The sequence below is a fragment of the Nelumbo nucifera genome, chromosome 1, assembly GCF_055504915.1.
Source record: "Nelumbo nucifera cultivar China Antique chromosome 1, China Antique-T2T, whole genome shotgun sequence".
In the NCBI taxonomy this organism is placed as follows: domain Eukaryota; kingdom Viridiplantae; phylum Streptophyta; class Magnoliopsida; order Proteales; family Nelumbonaceae; genus Nelumbo; species Nelumbo nucifera.
In genome coordinates this window covers 114,592,863-114,620,843 of record NC_142649.1, presented here as the reverse complement: position 1 = coordinate 114,620,843, position 27,981 = coordinate 114,592,863, and the positions used below count along the sequence as shown (strand labels likewise).

At 36.9% G+C, this 27,981-nt stretch overlaps 3 protein-coding genes across 7 annotated transcripts; 2 read left to right on the top strand and 1 right to left on the bottom strand.

The window, feature by feature from the left end:
• Positions 1-21: 21 nt before the first annotated feature.
• On the top strand, positions 22-5,586 carry LOC104601886 (guanine nucleotide-binding protein subunit beta-2). 2 transcript variants are annotated; one of them, XR_016079453.1, is made up of 7 exons: positions 22-595; positions 704-798; positions 2,508-2,932; positions 3,270-3,624; positions 3,925-4,044; positions 4,202-4,315; positions 5,394-5,586. XR_016079453.1 is itself a non-coding variant. In XM_010265392.3 (6 exons), exons 1-6 carry the CDS (start codon positions 490-492, stop codon positions 5,427-5,429), a joined length of 1,131 nt encoding a protein of 376 aa, XP_010263694.1. In that variant the 5' UTR covers positions 64-489; the 3' UTR covers positions 5,430-5,586. The 2 variants fall into 2 exon arrangements, 1 of the variants encoding a protein (XP_010263694.1); XM_010265392.3 differs by lacking the exon at positions 3,925-4,044 and having other exon boundaries at positions 64-595.
• A 12,339-nt stretch (positions 5,587-17,925) lies between these two features.
• LOC104601888 (Mitochondrial transcription termination factor family protein) lies at positions 17,926-21,629 on the top strand. Of its 2 annotated transcripts, none has more exons than XM_010265396.3 (2): positions 17,926-18,883; positions 21,490-21,629. In XM_010265396.3, the coding sequence occupies exon 1, from the start codon at positions 18,032-18,034 to the stop codon at positions 18,875-18,877; it is 846 nt and encodes a 281-aa protein (XP_010263698.1). In that variant the 5' UTR covers positions 17,926-18,031; the 3' UTR covers positions 18,878-18,883; positions 21,490-21,629. The 2 variants fall into 2 exon arrangements, with proteins under 2 accessions (XP_010263698.1, XP_010263697.1); XM_010265395.3 differs by having other exon boundaries at positions 21,464-21,603.
• Positions 20,339-25,521, bottom strand: LOC104601887 (sulfite exporter TauE/SafE family protein 3-like). 3 transcript variants are annotated; one of them, XM_010265394.3, is made up of 12 exons: positions 25,110-25,521; positions 24,803-24,962; positions 24,363-24,563; positions 23,937-24,001; positions 23,797-23,836; positions 23,053-23,114; positions 22,875-22,961; positions 22,732-22,782; positions 22,128-22,349; positions 21,103-21,196; positions 20,679-20,819; positions 20,339-20,589 (listed from the first exon to the last, which is right to left on the bottom strand). In XM_010265394.3, exons 1-12 carry the CDS (start codon positions 25,329-25,331, stop codon positions 20,513-20,515), a joined length of 1,422 nt encoding a protein of 473 aa, XP_010263696.1. In that variant the 5' UTR covers positions 25,332-25,521; the 3' UTR covers positions 20,339-20,512. The 3 variants fall into 3 exon arrangements, with proteins under 3 accessions (XP_010263696.1, XP_088749187.1, XP_088749191.1); XM_088893061.1 differs by having other exon boundaries at positions 24,363-24,545; positions 25,110-25,468; XM_088893065.1 differs by lacking the exon at positions 20,679-20,819.
• Between the last annotated feature and the right edge of the window lie 2,460 nt (positions 25,522-27,981).

The following is a 27,981-nucleotide window of genomic DNA, read 5'->3' as shown; positions in this document are numbered from 1 at the left end:
CACTCCGTAATTGCATTATTTGGTCCCCATCTTTTAATCCCACTTCTTCGCACCTCTGAATTCTGATTACAATCTACATGTCTACATCTCTTTTCTGTGTAGATCCAGGATTAGACGTCTGATGATGGATCACCAAATTCCAATAATTTTTCTCAATTCTTTGTGCTGATTAGGCACGCCACGTAGGATAAAGATCTGGTCTCAAACTCTGATAAAAGTCTCAACGCGAAAATGACACTCAGGCCCGGCGTCCATTAACCAATGTCTACTGTTCTGTAAACTCATCAGTCTGGAGGCCAATCCTCGACGCCTTATTGTTCATATTCTGTTGTCCTTTTTTTCTTTTTTTAAATTACATGCTTGAATTTTGTTTCTGGCTTCGAATTTTCCGAGATAAATGAATATTAGGGTTCAGATTGATCTCTAGAGGAAGTTTTAATGACACGAAACTGTTGATTTTATCGTCTGAGACATTCTAGGGGTTTTGAGATGTCTGTTGCGGAATTAAAGAAGCGGCATATAGCTGCTACAGCGACTGTGAATGCCCTAAGAGAACAGTTGAAGCAGAAGAGGATTCTTCTTCTTGATACTGATGGTAGCTGAACCTTCTTTACTCTATTGATTTCTTGCTTTTCTTCCTTTTAAGTTTTTCCTTCCTTTTTTAATCTTCCTTATATGTGTGCCATCTGCTCTGATTTTGCAGTCGCGGGGTATGCCAGGTCGCAGGGACGAACGCCGGTTAGCTTTGGCCCTACCGATCTGGTCTGCTGCAGGACATTGCAGGGACACACGGGAAAGGTAGGGTTTTATCATTATGCGATTTTGTTAAATCGACAAGATAATTTGTCAAGGTTGTGTTGTGGATTGATTCGGTACCAACCTCATGCTGCAAATTGTTTGTACCTTGTTATCTTATTTCTTACTTGTCATGCTATCCTGCTTGTGCTTGCTTAAATATGTTGGTTAGTTTTCTAGTTTACCTCTTAAGGGCAATGTGTTGGTCGATAATTGAAGATCTTCTATTGATAGATGCTCCCTCCAACAGACCCATCCCTGCCCCTAGTGAATATCACGGAGTATCAAATGGATATAATTGGTTGCAATGTTCAGTGAACTGAATAGAAGAGCATTTGGAAACTTTAGAAAAAAAAATTATATAATCTTACTGGGAACATTATTTCTTAATTAATGGTACAGTTATGTTGAATTATCATTATTTAAGTATGTAAAGAAGGCATCCATTGAACCAATATGGTGTTTCAAATCCAAATGTACGTGCAGTCGTTTACCAATTCTTGGGGGTTGCCAGGTTTGATATCCTTCTGACCTCTCTCTCTCTCTCTCTCTCTCCCCTTTTATCTTCAGGTTTAGTTTTGAATGCACGATTCTGGTTATTTTCCCCTCTCTCTTGAAATGTTTTTTTATAAACCATGCGTAGAAGAATGTTTTTCCTGTCATGTCTCTTTGGAGACATCTAATAAAATTGGAATAAATGTTTCTCCTATTATATTGTCTCTGAGAGACTGAGAGTGTAGAAACAACTGTCGTTTAAGACATTTTATTCCCCCCTCCACCTTATGCTTTTACTTCTGCACTGTACCTGTAATGGTTCCAAGTGCTGGATAACCAATGACATTTTTGGTTGCAATAGTATTCTTTTTGATTAACAACTGGCTGCAAGAATATTCTGCAAGGTAATTGTTGATGCCTTTTTTTGAGGTTGTTTTAGTTTGAAACAGGATATTGCCTTGATGTAAGAAAGTAGTAATGATATTGGTTTCCTTAGATTTTTTCCTGACTGATTTATCCAGGCATGGTGAAAAGGACATGGATTGAAGTAGTAAGAAATAATTTAAGTGCTCATTGTTTAACAAATGATATGGCACTGGACAAAATGGAATGACAGAGCTGGATCCATGTGGCCAACCCCATATAGTTGGGACAAGACTTAGATGATGATGGTTATTATTCACCCATGCATGGGTATAAGGTTATACCATTTAGAATTATGATAGGTGCAGTTGTCTTTTTTTGATATTGTAAATCATTTATCAAGAATTAAGATTGTAGAGTGTGAGCAGAAGTATATGGAGCTGGTTGAGCAACAATATTTGTAGTTGGAGTTTTTGCTTATGCTCAGTGCATCTTGGACTTCTTTCTGTTGGGATGATTTTTGCCTCTTGAATGGACTCATGGTAGTGGAGTGCTTTTATAATATTTGCCAGTTTTTTGGCTTCTTGTTTCTTGGTGGATATTGTTGACCACATTACGGCTGCAACAGCCACAAAGTAACAGGGATCTTGTACAAATGGTGGCACTTATGGGTAAAAATTGCCATCATTTTTCATTATTTGCCTTGTTGTTTCTAAGTGTTACTATTTCTAAAATTTTATCTTATTCTTTGTTTTCCTTTGTTGGATCATCACAATCTACTAAGTGCAGTCATGCATGCTCTCTTTGATATATGTCCTGAGAATTTTAACCCCATTACATGAGAAATCTGCCAGGTTTATTCTTTGGACTGGACTTCTGAAAAGAATCGAATTGTCAGCGCATCTCAAGATGGAAGGTTAATTGTGTGGAATTCTTTAACGAGCCAAAAAACTCATGCTATAAAGCTACCTTGTGCGTGGGTCATGACATGTGCCTTCTCTCCAAATGGTCAATCTGTTGCATGTGGTGGTCTCGATAGTATATGCTCTATCTTCAATCTAAACTCGCCTAATGACAAGGACGGAAACTTAACAGTATCAAGAATGCTCAGTGGGCACAAGGGTTATGTATCCTCATGTCAGTATGTTCCAGATGAAGATACTCACCTAATAACCAGTTCTGGTGATCAAACATGTATTTTATGGGATGTTACTACAGCCCAGAGGCTTTCTGTATTTGGAGGAGAATTTCCATCAGGACACACAGCTGATGTACTGAGGTGAGTGTAAGGATCATGAATTCTGAGCAGTAAGAACAGGGATCTATATATACATGCATATGGTTGGGACAAGGTTTATTCCAGTTGAGCTGAGTTACAAGCACAATCCTTACTATAAAATGTGACTGTCAATGCAGTCTTAGATGTAATTGGAATTTATGCCTTGGGAGGATGTTCCATACTTCCATTGTATAGGTTAAATTTGATTATCCATAGTACCATGTCAAACAATGACAATCAATAGGTTCTACTTGAACTATGATTAAATTGTTGTCTTGATTGTCTGTGCATCCATATGCTAAATAAATAGCTTCTTGATGTTTTACATCATTTTCAGTGTATCAATCAATGGATCCAACTCAAAGATGTTTGTCTCTGGTTCATGCGATGCAACTGCCCGGTTGTGGGACACCCGCATTGCAAGTCGAGCAGTCCGCACATTTCATGGCCATGAGGGAGATGTTAGCACTGTAAAGTTCTTCCCAGATGGATACAGATTTGGAACTGGCTCAGATGATGGAACATGTAGGCTATTTGACATGAGGACTGGGCACCAACTGCAAGTCTACCACCAGCAGCATGATGGTGAGGTTCCTCTTGTGACCTCCATTGCCTTCTCAATATCAGGCAGGCTTCTGTTTGTTGGATACTCAAATGGGGACTGCTACGTATGGGACACCTTAATGGCAAAGGTATGTGAGGCTCAGTTTTGAAGTTGAATCCTTATGCATCTGCCTTATATGTTTATAGTATACTTTTATTTATTTATTTGATATGTCTGAAATCAATATAGATCTCTAACACATGTTGTCATAAATGTATCTTGGAGAAAAAGAAGGATCTTATTTTGCCTTATAGCTACATCAAGTTGTTTACTTGAAATGCATCAAGAAATGTTTGAATTGGCACCTTCTTTGGAATTTTTTCATTATTGTTAATCCTATAAACAAAAAGCTTCCATGCTTTACTTACATTGGCTAATTGTATGGTAGGACATATATTGCATGTCAAGTACTGCCAGATAGTCACTGTGAGAACCTGAGCACTGAGGCATTTTCTTCTCTTTTTACCTCCTTCCTATATGACCTACCAGAATATACCTCTTTAAGAAGGCAAAGTATCCTTGTTGTAGTGTGCTGTCTGTTTTCAGCGTGACTTTGTTTACCTTGCAATTTGAATCTGCATTCACATTCATTATTTTAATCTAATCAGAAACTAATGTGGCACAGTGTGCTAGATTTTCTCTTAAAATTGGTTCCTTCATCTCAGGTAGTTCTAAATTTGGGATCTCTGCAAAACTCACATGAGGGCCGGATCACTTGTTTGGGTTTGTCAGCAGATGGGAGTGCCTTGTGTACAGGAAGCTGGGATAGAAACTTGAAGGTTAGATTTTCTATAAACCTGTTCATGTTATTTCATGCAACACTTTGTGGTATACATAAAACATGGCACCATTTTTCAAGTTTAAGCCATATTTTCTTCATTCTTGTTGACTTGATGCCTGCATATCATTCCAAGTAGTTACTATAAAGTGGAGTATCAAGTGTTATCCCCTTGGCCTTGGAAATATGGATTCTAATTCCAGTATTCCACTAGTTAAAATTCATGGATTCCTTGTTCTATTCTTATCTGACAACTCATGCCATCTTTGCTATGCATGTTATTACCCCAAATTTTTGTGCCAGTTCTGCAGCTATCCTAGAGAAAATTTTGCTATAAGCTGGGTTATTATGCCTCTGTACATATATTAAGCAGATCCAGATATCCTTTACATTCAAAAATAGAATATGTCTGCACATTGTCACATATCGACTCTTCTGTTACTTGTGCATAAAAATTAACTCACACGAGCCTTATTTTGGATCCTGGTATCCAAATCACCATGGCACTTGATATGTTTTGGTGTTTTATTAGGTTTTTATTTGGTTGCATTTTGGGGGGACCCACTCGCTTATTTGTGGAGTGCAGGCCTCCACCAATCAACATGGGAACTGAGTTGGTTGTGACAGTTTGTCTTGATTTTCATGGTGAAACCATCTCCTTTCTCTTTCAATCAAATTTTTATGATTGTGGAGTTGGAACCTAGTACCATAGGGTAGTTGAATTAGATTGGGGAATGAAAATGGGCAATTCCCACTATGTAAGCTAACAAAAGCAGCCCGTTCTCTGGTATTTTGGTTCCATTTTGAAGGAGTACAAATACAAATACGTAGAGCGCAAAACTTTATATTTTTGTACTATTTTGTATGTATTTGTACTGTACATACTTGTAATTGTACTCCTTCCAAACTGAGCCTTTGGTTTCAATCATACACGGTAAAACTGATGCTATAGCATACTAAGTGTATACGATGCCTAGGGTATGCATATTATTATTTATCTGTGTGAAGCAGATAGATTTTGTACCTGTTCAGTGTTGAATGCTAACTAGTGCAATGTGAACATTTCTTTTTGTTGGCAGATCTGGGCTTTTGGAGGACATAGGAAAGTTATATGAGTTTTCCAGGCGGGAAAAAGACTTTTGCAAAAGCAAAGCTAGGGAATCTCTTAGCTCTTGGTAGAAATTGTCCATTCCTTGTTTGTAAAGTCTTCTTATCAAGGCATATTTAAGGTTTTTATCAAGGCAAAGCTAGGAAATCTCTGGCTTTTCATCATTTAGGAATTCCTTTATATAAACCCTCCCTCATTTGCCATTTGCTTAGTACCCCGCCACAGCTAGCTTCATGGCTACCGCAGGTCCTGCAGCGAAGGACGGACACATTGGATCCATATTGTCTAGTTGTTGACGGTAGAAAGAAACTCCTAGTCCATCACCACATTGAACACACTAAGGGGCCGTTCTACAACATGAATTGTTTTTCTTGTTGCCGGTTCAAAAAACAAATCAAAACCATCTTGTTTGAAAACAGATTGTTTCTTGAAACAAAAACATAAAATTCTTGGTTGTGTTTTTTTATTTTCAAAACTGGAACTAAAAACATGTTCATGGTTATTCAAATCATGTTCCATAAAATATATAATTTTTATACTAAAATAATTTGTTTTTGTTTTAAGAACCAATATTTTGTTGGTTCCAAAAATATGTATTGTTTTTTGAAACAAAATCAACTTGTTTTTTACTTTGAAAACAAAATCAGAGTTCAAGAACATGTTTTTGTTTTTGTTTTGCTTTTGTTTTCTTGTTGATGTGATTTTAAAAACAAATGAAAATAAAAACATTCATGCTGTAGAACCCCTAAAAAGAATAGATAGTTCGCTTGAATGCAATGGCATTATATTATAAAATTCTGTGTGTGACTGGCTTGGCCGTTGGCTTGATTAGTCGAGTTCACATTTGCTCATACGGCTGCATGAGGATTTCCTCATGCCAATCAATGAGATATCCCACACCAAACTTAATCGTCAACAACAGAATGGATAGGAACTCTTAGCTTGGAATGAAAATTGAGTTCAGCTTGGATTCGAACTTTAGTGGTGTTTGGAATGGCCTTGTGGTTCCATTGCGTTTGTATTTGAAGATTGTATTGGGTGCCAGTTTAAACTATTATCGACCTGCCTCACTAAATTAAATCCTTTTTGGGAATGATGCGATTCAAAGGGGTGATGCACTTCGAATCAGGACATCTCTAGTAAGGATGTTAGTTTTCAAAAGTCGCTACGATGTACACTGACACGTGTTAATACTTTGATGAGCCTTCATTCTCTTTCAAACTACATCATTTTATTTTGCATTTTATTCTCACAAATAAATAAAACAAATTCAACCCTTAAGCAAAGATAAATTATAAATCTATATCTACATATTAAAATGGAATGTGCCCAGTTGGCACTTTCCTGCAGTTTGGTTTATTCTCAAAGTTACCTAACTTTTTCTGGTTTCTTCTCAAAGTCAACTATTTTTTTTTCTTTGAATTTTTTAATTTTAAACTTGAATAAAATAACTCAAGTGGCCAATCATTTTTAAGACTTTTAACACTCTTCATTAACACATCATTAACTCTCTCTCCCATCAACTCTTTTAATAATCTTTCCTCATTCTCTCTCATCTCCATTATTCCATTAAATTGCATATAATTCATTAACTTTATCTATATATATATATATCAATTTCAATTTAACTATATATATATATACATATATGTATTAGATATATTTGCATTAAATTGTAATTATTAGTAAAGATGAATTATATTGAAATTGAGATGTTCAATGATATATTATTATGCTAAATAATCTACTTCCATTTAAAATTATAATCCATTTATTCCATTTGAAAATAATAAAAATTTATATAGTTAATTAAATTTCATAAGGAATTTAAATTTCACAACTTAATATACTTAAATAAATTCAATTTTTACTAATTTCAAAAATCAATAAGAATATCAATTTTAAATATAGCTTAATTATTTTAAAATCAATTTAAGTTCCATTTAAAAATAAAGAAAATTATAAAAGCCTCATTGGGTTTTCTAACAATCCTATGAAACTCCCTAGTGTTTTGGCCTTAACAAAATCTTCCTTTATTGTTTTGAAAAAAGGTGCAAATACCTTCTTTTTTGTTAGCATTCCAAATAAAAAATATTGATGCAATACATTAATTTTACTTCACTTCAGCCCTTTTACCTTACTTTGTCTAAGAAGAGTAAGGGGAGTTATTCTTTGAAAGTTATTTGGAAAAATAAATAAGTGGAGGGTAAAGTTGAATTTTTAAATTATATATGACAATGCATTAACAATGATAAGGGTATTTTCATAACTTCAATGTATTTGTTACCAAAAATCCAAGGGAAAGGAGGTATTTGAACTTTTTTTATTCAAAACTATAGGGGAGGCCTTTGTTAGGGTCAAAACACAAAGGTGGTTTATATATAGAATTGTTATAAGGGGATTTTTTTTTATAATTTTACCTAAAAATAATACAGAAATAATGATAAACCAATAAAAATTAATAAAAAATTTATTTTCAAAAAATTAATAAAATTTAGCATTAAGATACAAAAATGATACAAATTTATGTAAAAAATAGGAAATTAGCCACTCTCACTAAAGTGCAACTTAGATTGTGATTGGATAAACTAAACTTAACCCAAAAAAATAATACTTGAACTGAACTTAGATGGACACCATTTAATTGGAAATGTCACATAGCTCCTTCAATTTTGCTTATAAATGAAGCCCGTGCATGGCATGAGTCCTAACTAGTTACACTTTAAAGCAAATAAGAAGTAAGAATTTACACTCCACCCATTTACATTGAGCCATGATCTCCTTAAAGCTAAAATCATAGCTTAGGTTGTTCATGGCTTGAGTTTTGCTTATAGCCTAGGTTGTTCTTCCATTATGATTATCTCTAAGTTGATGGTTGACGTTATTGAGGGTAACTCAGCTCCTCCTTGGTCATTGTGGTAATAGTAATTTGGAATTGCTCCTCACATAGCTCCCCTCACATTGGCACATTGCAGCTGTGTATTTGAAACATCTTCCCCATGAATGATAATATACAAGTATTGGAAATATTTTTAATATATTGCTGCAATTGTTGTGAGGTGGTCTACCATACCATGGGCAAGGATCTACCACCAACTAATGCTCCCATTACTATCCCAACTAGTCGAGTTGGGATTAATTACCAACAAAACATGTTCCAACACCCTCCCAACTTGATTTGACACCACACCATGAGATAGGATATATCATACAATGAAATCCACCATGTATGAGATGTGTGGTGTCAGATCATGTTGGAAGGGTGTTGGAACATGCTTAGTTGGTAGGTGATCCGGGTTCCAACTAGCCACTACAGCCGCACATTGGAAACATTTCCTTGCAACATGGTACAATGTTGGGAGTGTATTGTATGAAACTTTAATGCTTCTTTATGAATCAGGATCTGCTTCTCACACTAATCACACATCATATCAATTAGTTGCACATAGACCTGTTCATGGGCCGGGCCGGGCCGGGCTCGGGCCGGGCTTTTACTGTGTATTAACAATTTTTTTTAAGGCCCGAGCCCGGTCCGACCATCGGGCCTACAATTTGGGCCCGAGCCCGGCCCGACCATCGGGCCTATAATTTGGGCCTGAGCCTGGGCCTGGGCCCGAAATTTAGCCTATATTATTATTATTATTAATGTTGAAGCAGCTGAATAAAGAGAGAGATAGATTGAAATTATAAAGAAAAGAATAAAAAATATATATTAAATTATAAATATATATTTTAATAAATATTATATTATTTATATATTTTATATAATATACAAAATACATATTATATATTTTATAAAATATATAATACTGAGTCGGGCTGGGTCGGGCTCGGGCCGGGCTTTTTTGACAAATCCCGAGCCCGGCCCGAAACACAGTCGGGCTTACTGTGTTAAGCCCGAGGTCAGGCCCGCGGGCCTAATTATATGACCAAGCCCTGTCGGGGTGCGGGTCGGGCTGTCGGGCTATCCGGCCCATGAACAGGTCTAGTTGCACACAGGGCGAACATCTTCTGGACTTGTATCTTATTATTCATGGGAGATGTTCCCAATACACGGTGGGATGTGTTGTAAGGTCGGTGCAAGGATCCTTTTGCCTTATAACATTAAATTTGACGTGGCATTATCTAAGACCGGGTCTGCTCCTCACAAATGGCGCCTCACACCAACCTTACAGGCACATCCCATTGTGTGTGAGCTCTGGGAAGCTTGTGGCCAGCTCAAAAAGTAAGAGTCACCACCCATTTTTTTAGAGGAAATGGGCCATCATTTTTAAATTCGAAAAATTGACTTGTCTTTGATAGTGACTTCGTTCTCTATGGGAAAAGGCACAGAACCTAGAGATTTTGGGTCCCAAGGATTGGGAGATGGAAGTTATTAGACACCCCTCTTTCCAAGCTGTTGTAGCATCCCAATACGGGAGTTGTTCAAGCTCGATTTCTAATGAAGAAAAACAGGAATGGTTGTAGGAATTTCTTAAATATGGAGGAACATGGTTTCAACTTCTCCTAAGACCAATTTTGAGGTGATGTTATTGGGTCTTAGGTATTGATTTCCCTAAGACACTTGTCTCTCTGCCTCTATTCTCAGTCAAGAAGAAATTACAAACGTTGGTTTTCTAACATTTTAGAACTTCAAGCAACCCAGAAAACTAAAAAAAAAAAAATAGAGATTGCGAAATCATGTTTAATAGTTAAAAGAAAGACTTACCTTTTGTATGTATCTTGTCAAGGGTTTTCTAGCAACTAGGGATGAATAGAATGAAGTTTAAATGGGTTCTTGAGCTAGGGAGTACTTCTGGTTGCAATAACTTTTGCTTGAAAATGGAGGAGGCGAGTTTAGAATCTGAGGTCCAAAGTACCTCTAAATTTCGAGTGAAGAGAAGGCAGTATATGGGATGGGAGAAAGCTCTCCTCTCTCTTCCCCATCCTCCTTTCTGGCTCTCTCTCTCTCTCTGTCCCTCTCTCTTTCTCTCTCTGGGGGGCCTTCCTTTGAGCTTGAGTTGGTTCAGTATTTATAGAGAAATGGAGAGGAAGAGATATGAAATTCGTCCAATCACAAGGTTTGGCATTCAATCAAGCTTTTTCACAAAAATAGGTAAGGATTCTTCAAAGAAAAAGGTGCTTAGTCAAGATTTCTTCTTTGGTGAAATGTTTTCTTCGAATTGGGGGTGGTTTTCACAGGTTTTGTGTGTCAAATGGGATTTTGGGGCATGCCTATCATGGTAATCTCGTATTTGGGAATATCAGTGGTAGAAAATGTAAATTTGATGAACTTTTAAATGTGGTTTTGTCTTTTTTAGCTTTAAGTGGGGGTACCTTTGGGTTTTTGGGCTTTTTGGGTCTATTAGACTCAATTTCACTAGTCCAAGTGTTTGAACAGGTCAAGAATGGATCTGACATAAGCCATCACACTTTTGAGGTTTCAAATTGGCACAAATGAGGTGGCGATTCAATTTGGAACGTTGAAATGACATCTTCTTAGTTTAATAGTCAAACGAATGAATTTGGACGTGAAATTTGACGTGCTAGATTTTTTTGGGTCTCTGAACATAATGGTGAGGTCTGATTGGTTAAATAGGGTCGGGATAATGGATATCTATGGCTTCCATGTTTGGATCAACGAGATTTGTTAAAATAAAATCTTTGCTTGATGAAGGGTCAAACTTAGGGATGGCAATTTTGTAGGAATTTTTGGGTATCCGCCCCTAATAGGGCCTGTTTATCAAAACCCTATAGGGTTTGAGATGGGTTTGGGTTTTGACAATAAGGTATCCGATACCCGATACCTAGTTTGTTTGATGCGGATACCCGTTCCCAATACCCGATTACAAACTCGACTATATACATATATATATATATATATATTGTATATATATAAGAAATAAAATACATGGCATGGTATAATATACAGTATAAAATAATTTATAATATATAATATATTAAGAGAAATTAATTAAGTAGAAGCCAACTAGGAGGAGCCCAATGGGCTATGGCCTATCAGCCCTATGACATTCTTATAATGGTTAATTAGTAAGTTTGGGACATTTGTTTAGGTTCAAGTCCAATCAAAGCAATACTTTTAGGTGAATTGCACACTTGCAAACTTGCTTGTTTATGAAATTTATTTTTTTCTTAGTTAATTTTAAATTTTCAATGACATAATTATTATTAAATTTAATTGGATTTTAAATTAATACAATTAGGATTTAAGATTGCAAAATACAATTGGAATCTATTTTTCTAAATTTGAATTAAGAACCAATTTGTTTGAGCAAGTTTAAGTCCAATCCAAGCAATATTTCTAGGTGAAATATTTGTCTATGAATTTTAATTTTTATCAATTAATTTTAAAAATTTATTGATGTAATTATTTTTAAGTCCAAATCAAGCATTGTTTTTGGTTGATCAAATTCGACCCTCACATGCATGGGACAGGGTAGGGGGTTATGACCTTATGGGCATGGGGAAATAAAAAATGAACATAGGCTACTCTCATCCCTAAACCACTAAGCCCTCACATCTGATGCTTATAATGTTAAAATTAAAAGAAAGAAAAAGAAAGAAAACGAGTGCTTTAGAATTTGGTAGGGGTGTTCATAGTTTAACTAATTGATGGGTATAGTTTTTGATCGCTTCACTTCATTAGTTTTTTATCGTCTCCATCAAGAATATATGATATATACTTAAAATATATATGTACCAATCGTTTCAATTAACAATCGATCTTTTTAGGTTAGTCAAAACCAAACCAAAAGCATTACAATTGGAGTTGTAAATTGGGCCATTCAAGTATTCTTATTTATATATATATATATATATATATTTGCTAAAATATATTATATTTAATATATATAGACCAAATTACCACCATAGCCTTTAAATAAGAATTAGGACTTTAAGAATTAAGAATACTTGAATGTGAAAGAAAAAAAATCCAAAAAGCTTTAGGAATGCTTAAATCAGAAAAGCATTTGGATTTTCGGTTCTTTGAAATTACAAATTTACAATACTTGAATAGTTGAATGTGCAAATTAAACAAAATCCAAAAAGTTTGAGTGAAATTATTGGACTTTTGGTCTCCTAACTCTCTCGGTACCCAACCCATGAGTAATTAGAAAATAATAAAGAGTCTAAGTAAAGACTGAAAAAATAAAAAAACTATTCCATTCCACCACACCGCGCATCCGTGCCCTGTGTGACTGTTGCTCTTCCAAGTTTCAATTTTCAAGTAAAAGAACGTAAAGAAAACCCAGAAGAAGAAAACGATGTGTTGGTGTGTGACTATTGGTTCTGGAATTTTGCTACTTCTACTTGCATACAAAACTCAGATGAAACTGAACTATTGCTGGACAAAAGTTGGTTTTGCACCATTATCGTCCATCGTTTTTGGCCATCTAACATAGGTAAGTATTTTTCTTTTCTTTTCTCTTTTTTTTTTTTTACCAATATACAAGTATGTTTTGGTCCTTATTAGTTATTAGAAGTTAAAACTCCACTATATTGTATATCTTTTGGTTTTGGCATTTTGTTGCTTGCATATAAAACCTAGAAGAAAATAACCATTGTTGGATTGGACACTGGCTTTGTCTTTTACCTTTGATTGATCGTCTTTTTTAGAATCCAGAAATTATTTGAATTAATAATGCTTATTATTTTCAAGCAAAATGACAATGTTTACATGTTAGTATAATGAACAAGAATTGTTTTCCTTGTTGACTGTAATGGGCTTGTCAAAAACATAACTATTTGTCAATTGAGTTATTCATGAAAGCAAGCATATTTATAATATAAAGTGAAGGTTTGTAGTTGAAAATGATTCACAAGTACAACTAAAGACCTAAGGGGTTTTTAACTTTTTATGGTGGATCTTTTTTGAAATTTCCTTTGCAATTGAGACAAAAAACTTGAATGAAAATATTGTAGAGCACTTGTATAGCTGTTGATTGTCATAGAAAGTCATTGCCTCAATGTCTCTTTTGTTCTTTTATATGGAAGGGTTCTATTAATGTTGGCTCTTGTTGAATGTTGGTCGATAATGAACAGTTGAATTTTTTATATACTTAATATTGAAATTGAAGAAAAGTCTAATTTGATCATATGATAATCAGGTGGAATGGGTTAGGGCAGGTTTAACGGGTTTGGGATCAAGGGTATGTAGGCAGGTTCTGGAACGGGTAGGTTAATTTGCATGAGTACCCTACCCGTTGCCATTCCTAGTCAAACTAGAAAGTTTTGGGATGAAATTTGGTGGGTAGGCATTTTTGAACACCCTGAATCTGATGGAGGTGATGGATTTTTTATCAAAGGTGTAGATGGACAAATTTGGTTTGGGTCTAGGTTTTAGCCAATGGTTTATCAATTAATGAGAAGGCTTGAAATGTAATCACACTTTTTTAACGATCAAATGGAGGAATTTGGTTATGAAATGTGACATGCTAGGGTTTTTTGGGTGTCTAAACACAGTGGTGAGGTCTAATCAGTCAAATGAAGCTGGGATGGTGGATGATAAGTTCTAATCAATGATATTTATTGAAATATGATCTAAGCTTGATGGTGGATCAAACAGGGGGAGTTATAGACTATAGTTTCTTTATCTTATTTTCATTGAAATAGGATCTAAGTTATCTAAGCCCTATCCTAGTCCTAATTACACTACAGTTTCTTTATCTTATTTTCATTGAAATCTTCTCTGTATGGGCATTCTAGGTGCAATACATGAAGTTGTTAGTGGAGTTATAGACTCAAAAGTTTCAACAAGGTTGTCAGCCTTTAAACGTCCACCCATGGACAAGTGGGCTTCTTTGGTTGGTGGCTAGTTTGAAGGTTTTGGTGGAGCCTTTAAGGACCAAAATTCCAAGGCACATACCTACTATCATTCATTTAATAGGTGAGATGAGATTCTAATTCTATTTACATGAGAGTGTTTAAGCATGTAAGAAAAATACAAAGACAAAGCAAAGAGCAAGGGGAGAATGTAACCACGTGTTTGAATTTACAAGCAATCCTACAAGTTTCTAGGTGACCACACTTTGGAACTAATAGAAGCTAGATTCTCTTGATGCTTTATTGACTAAAACAAAGAAAATGATAGTGCAAAACAAGAAACAAATGCAATTTACTCCTACCTAAAGATATGGCTAATCACATTCAGTTATAGAGAAAGAGAAAACTACAATTTTTGAAAGATTAACAAAGGAAAAGAGGGGGGGGGGGGGAAACAAAAAAGAAAAAAAGGGGCTTGTAATTTTTTTCTACGATATTGAAGGCTAGTCACAGTAAAGATCCGGTGCACTGCGATGGGAGGATAAGTTGCGATAACAAGGTGCGGGAAAGGTAGACGGGTGTGACCTAGGTACGATGGGCATGTTCTGAGTTGCGATGGGGAGGTTCTGAGTTGCGATGGGAGTGTTTTGAGTTGCGATTTTGAACTTTTGGGCTGTGGTGGGGTGAAAGGAATTGCGATTTTGAATTTCTAGGTTGCAATGGGTTGAAAGGGATTGCGATTTTGAATTTCTAGGTTGCAATGGGTTGAAAGGGATTGCGATTTTGAATTTCTAGGTTGCAATGGGTTGAAAGGGATTGCGATTTTGAATTTATGGGTTGCGATGGGATGAAAGAAATTGCGATTTTGAATTTCTGGGTTGTGATGGGTTGAAAGGAATTGCGATTTCAAATTTCTGAGTTGCGATTGGGTGAAAGGAATTGCGATTTCAAAGAATATATGTTTTGGGTGAGACCTTGATTGTGATTTTGGTGAAGACGTGGTTCTGGGTGCGGTTTTAGATGCAATTTTGGCAAAGGTACAATTTTAGGTGTAGTTTCGGGTGCGATTTTGGCACAGGAATAGTTTTGGGTGAAAGATTGGTTGCAGTTTTGTTACAAGAATGGTTTTGGGTGTACAAGGAAGAGGTCTCCCGTGCCAACGAACACTAAAACGCGGTTTTGAATCATGTTGGGAAGGTCTATCATGCCCATCCTTCTTAATGTGTATTTTGAATCCCAATCTAGCAAATTTTAAATTCTTAAATCTTCACAGCGCACAAACAGAAAAAGTGCAAAATTGAACCCAGATAACACCCTGTAAAGGTCTAGGTAATTTCCTAGTGGAGCTGTCAGTTGTGAACTCTGGGAAGCTTGTGGCTGTCTCAAAAAGTAGGAGTCGCCACCCATTTTTTTTAGAGGAAATGGACCCTCATTTTCATATTCGAAAAATCAATGTCTTTGATAGTGACTCCGTTTTCCATGGGAAAAGGCACACAATCTAGAGATTTTGGGTCCCAAGGGTTGGGAGAGGGAAGGTATTAGACATCCCTCTCTCGAAGCCGCTTTAGCAGTCAAATATGGGAGTTGTTCAAGCTCAATTCTTAACGAAGAAAAACAGAAATAATTGTAAGAATTTCTTAAATATGGAAGAACATGCTTTTAACTTATCCAAAGACTGATTTTGAGGTGATGCCTCTCTAGTTTCTCTCTCTCTCTCTGAGGGCCTCCCTTTGAGCTCGAGTTGGATCAGTATTTATAGAGAAATAGAGAGGAAGAGATCTGAAATTTGTCTAATCACAAGGCTTGGGCTTCAAGAAATTTTTTTCACAAAAACAGGTAAGGATAAGGCTGCAAATAAGTCGGATTAGATCAGATCCTATCCGAATCCAATATCGGTCCGTTAAGAGGTGGATTCAAATATCCCTCCTGATCCTAACAAATTGGATCGGATAGGAAGTTAACGGATCGAATTTGGATATTGGCTTATCCGATCCGATCCATTTGTGACCTGATTCGATCCGTTAATTATGAAATATTTTATATTATATATTATTTATTATTTACATATTATATATGTATATTCTATATTATTTATATAATTATATATAATATATAATATATTTTATAGTTTAATATATCATTATATTATATAAATAATATAATATATTATTTTATAAATATAGTTCTAATCGAATCGGATATCCGATGATATATTTGAATTTGAATCATACTTTTGAGAATCTGACGGATCCTTATTAGATTCGGATCTATCGAGTTTTCTTAACTAGTTGGAAAGATATGCCCTTACCGAATCCGATTTGATCTGTTTGCAACCCTAGGTAAGGATTCTTCAAAGAAAAATGTACTCAGTCAAGATTTTTTCTTTGGTGAAGTGTTTTCTTCGAATTGGGGGTGGATTTGATGGGTTTCATGTGTCAACTTTGGGCCTGTCTATCATGACAGTCTCGTATTTAAGACTGTTAGTGGCAGAAAATGTAAATTTGATGAACTTTTAAATATGGTTTTGTCTCTTCTTAGCTTTAAGTGTGGGTATTTTTGAGGTTTCAAATGGGTCTTACATCAGCCCAAATGTTTAAACAGGTCAGGAATGGGTCTAACATCAGCCATCACACTTTTGAGATTTCAAATTGGGATAGATGAGGTGGTGATTTAATCTGGCGCGTTGAAATGACATATTCCTAGTTTAATAGTCAAACGAGTGAATTAAGGCGTGAAATTTGGCATGCTAGGGTTTTTTGGGTCTTTGAACATAGTGGTGAAGTCTGATTGGTCAAATAGGATTGGAATGATAGAGATTTATGGTTGCCAAGTTCAGATCAACGAGATTTGCTGAAATAAAACTTTTGCTTGATGAATGGTCAAATGGGGGAATTTTGGGATGAAATTTGGTGGGTAGACATTTTTGAACACCCTGAATTTGATGGAGTTGATGGATCTTTGATCAGAGGTGTAGATTGACAAATTTGGTTTGGGTCTAGGTTTAGCCAATAGTTTATCAATTAACAAGAAAGCTTGAAATGGAATCACACTTTTTTAACAATCAAATGGAGTTTGGTCATAAAATGTGATGTGCTAGGGTTTTTTGGGTCTCTAAACACAATGGCAAGGTCTAATCAGTCAAATGAAGCTAGGAGGGTGGATAATAAGCTCTAATCGATGAGGTTTATTGAAATAGGATCTAAGCTTGATGGTGGGTCAAATTGAGGGAGTTTTGGAATGAAATTTGGCGGATAGTTGTTGAAATAGGATCTAAACTTGATGGTGGGTCAAACGAGGGAGTTTTGGAATGAAATTTGACGGATATGCACGAATTAAGGTGAGGAGTCAAGTAGATGGTTTTGATATAAAAGGAAAATGGTTAATCTAGATTTTTTAAATCAGGATTGTCATAATGGAATTTTAGCTCTTTCAAGATTGATCGTTGTAGACTTACAATGAGATTCACTAATTGATTGTATCCTAATGATATGATGAATGTCAAAAGAATATTTTTTGGCTTTGTAAAATCTCAATTTGATCTAATTGTATTTCTAAGTTTCAAGGTTTAAAAGGAATATACAAGGAATGAAACAAAAACTGGGTTTATAATGTGCATTGAAAACATTTCCCTATTTATGTATTATTATTTATGGGAAATATTCTCAATGCACGGTGGGATGTGCCTGTGAGACGCTCTGCATTATCCTACTCGAGCAGTTTTTTTTAGTGGACCAGTTGCAGCATCAAATATCCCATCCAAAACCTATAAAAATCTCAGGCTCTCAGCTCCAATGCGAGCTACTGAGCTAGTTACCTTTTCCCGCCAACAAAACAAAGAGGAAGGAAATGCTTCTTAACTCCCTCCACATCCCAACGGTCTGCTCCATCATCTCACCCAACCACACAACCCCTAACCTCCGCCGTTTCTGCTCTTCTACTCATCCACACCCTCCGCTCCTCCTTCGATTCCGTACTTCTCACCGCGAGAATATCCGATACCTCAAAACCCTAGGAATCGTCTCAAACAACAACAGACCCCCTTCCCAAGAATTCATAGACCGAATCCTGTCCCTCTTAAATTTCCTCAAATCCAATGGATTTTCGGAGGCGGATTTCCGCCGACTGTCCTCCATCTGCCCCAGACTCTTCTCCTCCGGCATCGACCCCACTGACATAGCACCCGTTTTCGACTTCTTGACTGACGAACTAACAGCGTCTCCCGACGATTCTTGTGGTTTGATTCTTCGGTGCCCCGGGATTCTCTTTTCTGACGTCGAATTTTGTCTGAGACCCACGCTTCTCTTTCTCAGGGGATTGGGATTGGAGAATCTCAATTTACCGACTACCCTCAATGCTCATCTGCTCAACACCCGCGTCGAGAGGCTCATTCCAAAGCTCAGATTTTTGAAGAGCTTAGGGTTTTCAGATGAGGAATCTGCTAAGGTTTGTGTCAGACTGCCTGCAATCTTCGGTTACAGCATTGAAAATAATCTGGGGCCGAAGGTTGAATACTTGGTGAAGGAGATGAAGAGAGACGTTGAAGAATTGAAACTGTTTCCTCAATATTTCGCATTCAGTCTGAAGAACCGAATAGTTCCGAGGCATTTGCATTTGAAGGAGAGAAATGTTCAAGTCCCATTGAAAAGGATGCTGTTGTGGAGTGACCAGAGATTTTATGCGAAGTGGAAGTGAAATTCGGTATGGAATTACTAATGAATCCTTGACTTTGGGCTTTTTCTTTCTCCATGTAACAAAGGCTCTATGTGTGCGTCTCTGTTAATATTGTAACTTGTAAGTAGAACTGTGGATGAGATAGAGTTTATCGGGTTCCACTGCTTTTCGATTTGAAGGAAATGACATGCTGTGTTCTTGGTTCATTTTCAGAACAAATGAAGATTTTCAAAATACATCAATTTAGAGTTTTGATTTCTGGGGCGTATTTACATTGCCTGAGAATTTTATTCAGCTTTAAATTAGAACTGGTAGTGTCTACTTCAGACACCAGTGCTTTCTTTAGCTTTTTCGCTAGAATGGAGGAATAACGAGTCACGTAGTGATGAGCTTTCTCATTGGGCCTAAATTTCTCATGCCCTAAGTTCATCTCTTCTGTAGGGACCAGAACACTTTGCCATGTAGGCTATGCAGCTACTTGCAGGGAAAATGATTGTGATTGGTATGTTGGTGAAAGAGCAAATTAGAGCTAAAAAGATTTGGGGAAAGGATAAAACATTTGGGGAAAAGCATTAAAATTACAGTGCTTTACCATAAAAAGAACAAATAAATAAGTGTCCAATTATAAAAACAAAACCAGTGAAAAAAACAGGCATATAACAGGCTGTTTTGACATAGCATTTTGCTAAATAGAACAGTATGATCAAACGATTGTTTTAACCTTATTGAGTTTCTAAATTGACGCTTGGTGTTATGGTAAAATATCGAGCTGACAATTGTGAGAATGTGAACTCAAACAGCCACTGTAAAAAATGCAAAAAATGCCAAAGATTAGGTTCCAATCCACCCCTCCCAAGACCCCAGATAGCTGGGACAAACGTTCCTTTTTGATGCTTGAGGTTTGAAAAGAAATTGTTTGAAGAGGCCAGAATTTCTTTGTCCATTTCATAAGGAACTTAGCTCAGATCATTCCAGAGGAAAATAAAAAAAAAAAGAAAGGTTAGGGGAAGAGAAAAGCTTCCATGGTTTTAAGTTTTAACATGAAAAGGAACTTTGGTTGGATCATTCAGAAAGGAAAGAAAGAAAAAGCGTACCTGGATTTAACATTTCTTTAGAAGGAATTCTGCTTGGATCATGTTAAAAAAGGAAAAAGAAGGAAATGAAAAACCTCCTCGGATTCAATACTAGTTCCCTTTTTGCCATGTAATTGATATTATTTGTATGCATGCATGGATGTCTACATGCTGAGTCTGCATTCTTTCTGTTTCTAAGGAAGAAGCAGTATTCCAGAAGTGCTTTAAGGAACTTCTGCATTCTTTCTTCCTCTCACATGCTATTTCACATTATTAGGAAGAAGAGGAGAAACATCTTACACCATTATGGAACTAACTTAATTGCCAAGTGACTCGTTGATTATCCAATATTGGCGAGTCCTGTACAGAAGGAAAATTGAGAGGGGAGGGGCGGTAGACATAATGGAGCTCTGCCAATGAGGTCTCAACAGCCATTTTTTAGGAATAGGATACATATATAGTATCACAAATACACAAGGGCTTGTACTTTCAGGTAACTGGCAACTAGTTGGTTGGGGAAGAGACATGGCTATTATACAATGAGAACCCAGACAACATTCAAAAATACAAGCTTTTTTTTTTTCTATTGACACAGACTTTCAAACCCCATATATTCGTTATGCTCCAGCATTTCAAGCATATTTGCTATGCCCACGCCACCTGCAGCGTAAAAGGTAAACTGTTAAGACCTTTCTCATGAGCAAAGAGATCGAGACATCCCTTTGGAACCAAAGTTGAGTGCTACTGACCTAAACTTAGCGCGCTTACAAATATGGTCATAGCTAGGATGAAGATGATTATGGATGCACGGCCAAGTAGTGTTATTAATTTTCTCACCACATGCTGACCAGTAAATGCAGCAATTGTTGCAACTAAAACAAAATAGGAAGCTGCAGCAGAAAGTAAAATTTCCTGTTAGGTCCATATCAAGTCCATCCTTCCAAGACCCTGTATAATTATTGGATAATAGCCCAGTTACATGTAGATTCTTTTCTTTCTTTCTTTCATTTCCTTTTTTTTTATATATATATTGACCTGAGAAACAAAGCACAACTACTCAGGTTGGTTTTCCTTTACTCAATGTCAATTCCTTTTTTTTATTCTATTGAGGTAAAAGGGATTTAATGTCTTTCCATTCTTTTAAAGAGGAAATTCACCATATATCCTACTCACCATATGGGACCGGAAAACGCTTGAGAAGGTAATACTGTACAACTGACATGGAGGATGAGAAAACCATTACAAAAGTTGATGTTGCACTTGCTACCTGCAAGAAGGGCAAAAGTGAAAAAGGAAATCCAAGAAGCAATATTAAAAGCATGAAGAATAGATCTTTAATCACATGAAAATCTTTTACAAATCTGACTTATCTAACCACTCATAATACTTTTGCAGCTTTAAATATGAAATAGAAGCAGCTTCTTTTGAATGATTTTATCTATAAATAAAGTTTTATTGTCAGGAAATAATATTTTATAAAAATATTTTCCCTCATTTGGGTTTAAAAAATATAGGTTTTCCTATTTATTTTCAGGTAAAAACTGTCTACTGTTGCTGCAGGCTTCAGAGCAAGTAGCAAAGGCATTTGCTGACATATGGAGGGCTGGCTTAAGAGGAGATCCAGATAATTCATTTCAAAAAGGACCTTCTGAATTGTCATGGACATACTTACCCTATTAAGATCAACTTCATACTCCCACTTGAATAATTTTCCCTTAGTTTTCTTAATTTTCATTTGTAATAAGGGCCAGAAGTATGATCATTTATATGACATGATAAAGATTATTTGCTTCAAGTTTACTACATGGAAGGAGCATAATTAGGAAAACCATATGGACCCAATTTAAATTTCCACTTCAGCTGCCACTGGTAAAAGATGTGCATGAACAGTTTCCTGGACAGAAATATGCAAGGAAGATAGAAGGATCTAATTTCATCTAAGAATTTCCAAAGAACAACTATGCTAATTAATAACTTTCTTTCTTTCTTTTTTTTTATTTTTTATTGAGCAAGTGTAAGTGGTTAAAACAGTTTGTTGTTAGAAGCTGAAAGCATAATTTGATGCTGAGTCTGGATATGAGGTTCCCCCTCCCCCCAAAAAGTGTACATTAAACCTAGGAAGCCTCATGTTTTAAATCTTATTATAATCAATTATAGTGAGAGATAAATTCTTTAACAGCATTTGATGCTTGGGATACCTGAGGAGGAACTTCCAATTCAAGAAAAAGGGGTCCCAAGATGAAGCCTCCTCCAAGACCAAGTAATCCGCCAACTATACCAGCAACTATCCCACAGAAGCAGTAAAGGAAAAGCAGGGGCACTTTCCAGTTTGTTAATTCTTTACCCTTGGACGCAATTACTCTCTTTCCTCTGTACAAGCAGATGGCTTCATATAGTGACACAGAGGCAGCAATTGGTACCTTCAAAACATGAGACAACTATGTTAATACAAACTGGCTTTTGGAAATCAAGGGATCTTAATCCAAAGAAGTGTCTGATTAGTAAATAGGTAAATTGTCTTCCTTAGGCAACTCAAAAGCATGTGCCTCAAAAAAGAGAAGACAATCATAAAATAGGCGAATGGGTTTATGACCTGAATACTGAAGCATCTATGTGAGACCAGAGAGATTCCAGAGCTAGAAGACCACCCCAAGTAGAAAATTCCTGGAGGTAATTCTCTACTTAGATTGCTTATCAACTTGGGCAGCCAAGTGAAAATATTAGCTATTGTTTATGTTTAAGTACATACTTTTTTTTGTTGTGTTCATTTTGTGAATGGTTATATTCTTATGGAAATCTCACCTGTATCAAGTTTAGAAGCCAGTACTCCAAAGAGCATGTTTTGGCGTAAGTCTGCAGACATTGAGAAAGAAGAAAGTTGATAAGCATTCAAAAACCAAACTATAAATTGGACAGTGCATGGCATCACTGACTAGGCAACTAACCTTAACTATCTGTACAGCAAGGAAGGCCACCCACACAAGCACAAGCAGCGTTAATTCTTTCCAGTAAATGTTATCTATCAATGGAACCTGGATTTTGATAACAAGAATATATGGGTGCAAGTCTGAGAATATTCGGAAGTTGGTTAATGTACAAATAACTTAGCATATGCAGAATTACCTCATCATCTAGCAATGGATTTGGACCACTTGGTAATGGTTTGTATTCCAGCCCAGGACCATCTGAAATTCAAAGAACAAGCTACTGATACTAAGTTAATTATCCTTGGTACTTATTTGCCCTTATAAAAACTAATTCTAAGATCAGATAGTTTGGCCATATAGCCAGCTTGAGATTTGGTCAGGAAATCTGTTTTCTGGGAGAATGGAAACTTGCTAAATAGTAGTTTCCAAATCCCTAAAATGCATGCAATTCATAAGATGCAGAGAATACACATTCTTCATATCCTGCCTGCCTGACCAATACGGTTGAGGGGAGGAGGATGTTGCGTCTTGTTTATTCTTATTTGTTATTTCTGTGCTATAATCTAAATTACTTAGTGTGTCTGTGTTTGAATCATGACCAGGAGTGTCTTGAAGCATAGTGGGGCATTTCCCTTTGCTTTTTTCTCACTTAGTGAAAACAAAGCACCACCCTTGTACCATTTCTAATAGCATCATAATCCTAAGGGAGGTTTATTTCTCAATTTGGCTAGGGAAGTTAAAACATCTGAAAGAATGCACTGCTGCCTCTTTCCTCTACTCTGGATTTCTGAATGCTTCAAAGCCCAGGAACGTCTTTGGATGTCCTGGGCATTTTTCTCTCACCTCTATCAACTTAACAAGGAAAATCCATCTGTTGAATGTTTTGATATTTATGAGGAAGTTTTTCAAGTTTTGCTTGGAGGGATCTTTGGCAACTTACCAGTCGGTTTAGATTCTGACTCCAATAATTTGGCCGCCTCCTGAAGTCAAGTAAATAGAAAACCATTAATTAATCAAGTCCAAGAAGGAGATAGCTGTAGGGAATCAATATATAGGCATATAGCAAGTGAAGAAACTTGCCTTCTTCATTATAGTCTCTTTCTTCCAAGTCTCTATGCCTTTGAATAATGCTTTAGTCGATGTACCTACCACCATAAATTTACACCGTGTCAGTCAGAGCATCAATTTCTGATTAGAAAAAAAATGGTATAGTCATATAATTGCCTTGAATACTAAACAGATTAAAACTAGTTCCTTGGTAAAAAAGAACCTTCTCTTTGTTTTTTATCCCCTTCAACCTTAATATATTGGAAGCTAAGATTCTTTTCAGCAAGTGAAATTAAGGGTTGCAACACAGAGAAAATGGCCTAATTGATAGGTTAGATGATGCAACTCATTGGGGCTTGATTCCCATAATTTTTCCCCTAAAAAACCTCTCAAGAACCCAAGAAACAGCATGACTTCCCACTAGAATCAGATCATGCTTTTAGTAAAAAGTTATTTTACCCAGAAAGAGGATGATAAGCAGAACAGTGACCATCCAATCAGCAAACATGACATTGAAGGCAACCCCAATGCTGATGCCTAACATGAGCATGGGCTGAAAGAGCAGAGCTAGATCATAATCAATGATGGGCAACTCCAGCGTTGGGTGCCGGTGTCTCAGATTGTAATACACTGTTGACCCCGCTGCACCCATGATCATACCTGCCAAAATAAATATCAAAATTAAAAAAAAAAAAAAAACAGTGAAACAGTTAAAATTTTGAAAATTGAGGCAGCAGATATGTCATAATCTCTCCAGAAATCTGCCTCGAAACTTCATTAAAGTTAAACAGTGTAGTAGCTTATAAATATTTGCAGAACGTATCAATTGGTAAATACCTAAAAAAAAAACTTATTAAATAATGAATAAGTGACTAATAAATAAAGTGGTTAATGCGAACATTTAGAAATGGCAGTGGAGGATTTGGGGTCGAAGCCGATGATCAAGGTGAGCATTGGCACGAAAATTCCACCACCACCGACTCCTCCAACGCTGCCCACTGCTGCCCCAAAGAATCCGATTATTGATCCCAGTACCAATCTCCATCCAAACTCCATCTCCTGTTACAGACATCCCCAAGAGCATTAATAAAAAATAATTAGCAAGGAGGAAGATCTTTGTATTTAATGAACTGGTGGTAATCTGTCTTTGTATTAGGGAGAAAATGATGAAGCGAAAAGAACAATGGAGAGAGAGAGAGAGAGCACCGGCCAAACATGGTGATAAATAGATTTCCCGCTCTGCCACAGGAAATTAACGAGCCTGACCATAAAACCTTCTTCTCCCGTCTCTTCCTCAGCCGAAACTTCTCCACAAACATGTCTGGAGAGCCTCTCTGCACCACCCACCCGACTCACCATTATGATACCCAAAACCACCACCCATGCTGTTGCTTCTACAGCTCTCTGTTTCAAAACAACTGGAGCCATCTAGACGCAGTGCGTGGGCGCGCGCGCGTATGATCCTTTTTTTTTTTTCTTCTTCTTCTTCTGACTGACCGACTGACTCCACTCCTTCGTCCTGGAATTCGCGTTACTTGCCTGCGGATTGATGTAAATACTTTAAACTCCACTCCAAAACATACATAAAATTAAAATGGAATGGACTTTTACGTGGATCATGATTATACTCTCCTTCCAAATACGGATAAAATAAAATTAGTATAAAGTTTTATACCATTCTTGATTATACAGAGAAATTTCTGTAAAATTTTATACCATTTTTGATTTACACAAAATTTTCTGTCCCCTCTAATAGCAATCAAACACATAATTGGTCTCATTTAATAGTTCAAACTTAACGTCACTCGGACTCAAAGTTTATTTTTGTTTCCATTTAGGTGCCTAACCCACTTTATTCTTTTTATTTTCTTTCTTATCTTGCGTTGTATCCCACATTCCCACTTCTCTCTCTTCAACCGAACATTCTACAACCACCAACATTCAGCTCTAGTCGTTGATATCACAAAAATCAACCGAGAGTGGTTCTTCTAAATTTAATAGATCTCAAAGAAAATTGATGGAGGGTGATTTGGCCCGATCTCGTAGCACAGGGACACGTGTGCGTGACCTAGCTCGACAAACAGCTTAGCCTAACAGCATAATCATGATTCGATGGGAGGGACCCGCCGAGTTTAGCATTGGCCGCTCAGCGGATTAAACAACTCACCGGGGACTAGCGCCCGACCAACCTTGACTCCCACCAAGTGTGGGAGATCCCGAACCCCTCTCAGGGCCCGAACTCCTCTTGGGTCCTGAGCTCTCCCTTCCTAAGAAGGGAGCACCCCGGCTTTTGGCTAAGTGTCCCGAGGGAGAAACACCTCGAGGCAGCACCGTCGAGATTCCTGTTCGAACTTGCTTAAGGCTCGGTTCCAATGCGGGCACTTCGGTGTACCTCGACACTTCGATGCAAGACAAATCTGCCCTAGGTAGTTCGGTGTACGGTAGCTCGGCAGACTGCAAGGAGATCTGCCTGACATCCGTGCTTGCTTGACATCCGTACCTACCGGATTCGGTGGCAGTGCTCGGATCCCTTGCCAGGCGGCGTTCTGCTTGTCGTCTCTGAAAAGCATGGCATGCTTGTCGAAGTCCGTACCTTGTAGTAGTAGCCTGTAGCAGCAGCCTGCACCTGCCACCTCTGCCCTGGCGATAACGGCTAGGGCAGTGGCGGTTACACCTGATGTGACCGAGCTCCGATATAAAAGGACCCCAACCCTCACGAAGCGAAGGTATTGAAGCTAGCACTTTCAGCACTCTTAACTCTATGTGTCTTCTTTAAGTCTTCCCCAGAGTTCTAACTTAGCCATCGGAGTGTTCCCTCCGAGAGAGCTCCCAGGGAACCCTTCACCTTCTTCTTCCTCTCAGGTGCCGTCCATTACTGCTAGGAACCAGCTCTCAGCCAGCTAGGAGTATCCAGATTGTGCTGCATAATAACAATTGGTTTTAGATATTCCGATCTATCTATCACATGGTAAAGGAAATAAATTATATAACCAAACAAAAGAATGAAACAAGTGAAAGCAATTGAGTGCCATATTTCTCTCTTACTCTTCCAAATTCCGATTTCCAGGTGCTCTCTGATTATTGCAATGGCGTGCAGTGTCTCTACATAATTGAAATGTATGAAAAAACTATGTACCTTTGAAAGAGTTAATGGCTCCTCATCCTGTTGCCGTTTAATAAATCATCTTATTAGCTTTCATCTTACATAATAGTTCTCTATTGTTGTACCAAGAAGGCAAGAACTATTATCGGATTCTAACATATACGCTCTGTTAATGTTTCTCCTCGTGAAGAAATGATTTTTCACTTTTCTTTCTTACTAGAAGTGATATTTTATTCTTTTACTTTCAAGTGAAAAGAGAAACTTGTATCTGAGTTCTGGGTATTGAGGGTCGATGAGAATGAGGAGCCCCAATTTCATACATACAGTAGTAGATTATTGAACTTGGGGAATTGAGAACTCCACCAATTCCATTATCATTTCAACTATCTCGAGCTGAAGATTATTCACTGGTGGAGAAATCTATTGTCATTTCAGATGAGAAGATTTTTCACGGTGAAACTGAACATCAATAGAATAAAGGCATAACTGGTGGTTGTAGCATGTTCGGTGAGAGAGAAGTGAGATAGAGCGGAGGAGAGAAATTAAAATAAAAAGAATGGAATGGAGGTGGGTTGGGCGCCTAAATGATAACGTTAAATCTAAACTCCGTCAATTTTAAATGGTGAATGGGACCAATGATGTTTTCAATTACTATTGGTGGGTACAGACAATGTGAGCTACTATATTTATATCTACGTAATAACTAAAAAATGGAATAAAACTGCTTTTTTATTATAAATTTATAATCATTCAATTAAACCACGACATTCAGAATTTTGAAACAACCGACTAATGAGAGTTACCATCTACCCTTATTTTAACTACTGCAATGACACGTTTTGTGCTCGTGTATGAGAAAAAAAAAGTGTTTTTCTTTTAAATAAAAAATATTATATTAAACTGTAAGAATCAGAATATGGGAAGACCTCATAAAGTGGCACGGATACCAATACAAGAAGGTTGTGTGGTTAGTGG

Bases quoted from the DNA above. Each gene is read 5' to 3' on its own strand.
- LOC104601886 (XM_010265392.3), top strand. From the start codon at position 490: ATGTCTGTTGCGGAATTAAAGAAGCGGCATATAGCTGCTACAGCGACT. The intron at 2,933-3,269 runs GTGAGTGTAAGG...CATCATTTTCAG, and splicing joins CACACAGCTGATGTACTGAG to TGTATCAATCAATGGATCCA. The intron at 4,316-5,393 runs GTTAGATTTTCT...TTTTGTTGGCAG, and splicing joins GCTGGGATAGAAACTTGAAG to ATCTGGGCTTTTGGAGGACA.
- LOC104601887 (XM_010265394.3), bottom strand. From the start codon at position 25,331: ATGGCTCCAGTTGTTTTGAAACAGAGAGCTGTAGAAGCAACAGCATGG. The intron at 22,350-22,731 runs GTGAGATTTCCA...CATGTTTTGAAG, and splicing joins GGCTTCTAAACTTGATACAG to GTACCAATTGCTGCCTCTGT. The intron at 21,197-22,127 runs GTATCCCAAGCA...CCCTTCTTGCAG, and splicing joins AATTGGAAGTTCCTCCTCAG to GTAGCAAGTGCAACATCAAC.
- LOC104601888 (XM_010265396.3), top strand. From the start codon at position 18,032: ATGCTTCTTAACTCCCTCCACATCCCAACGGTCTGCTCCATCATCTCA.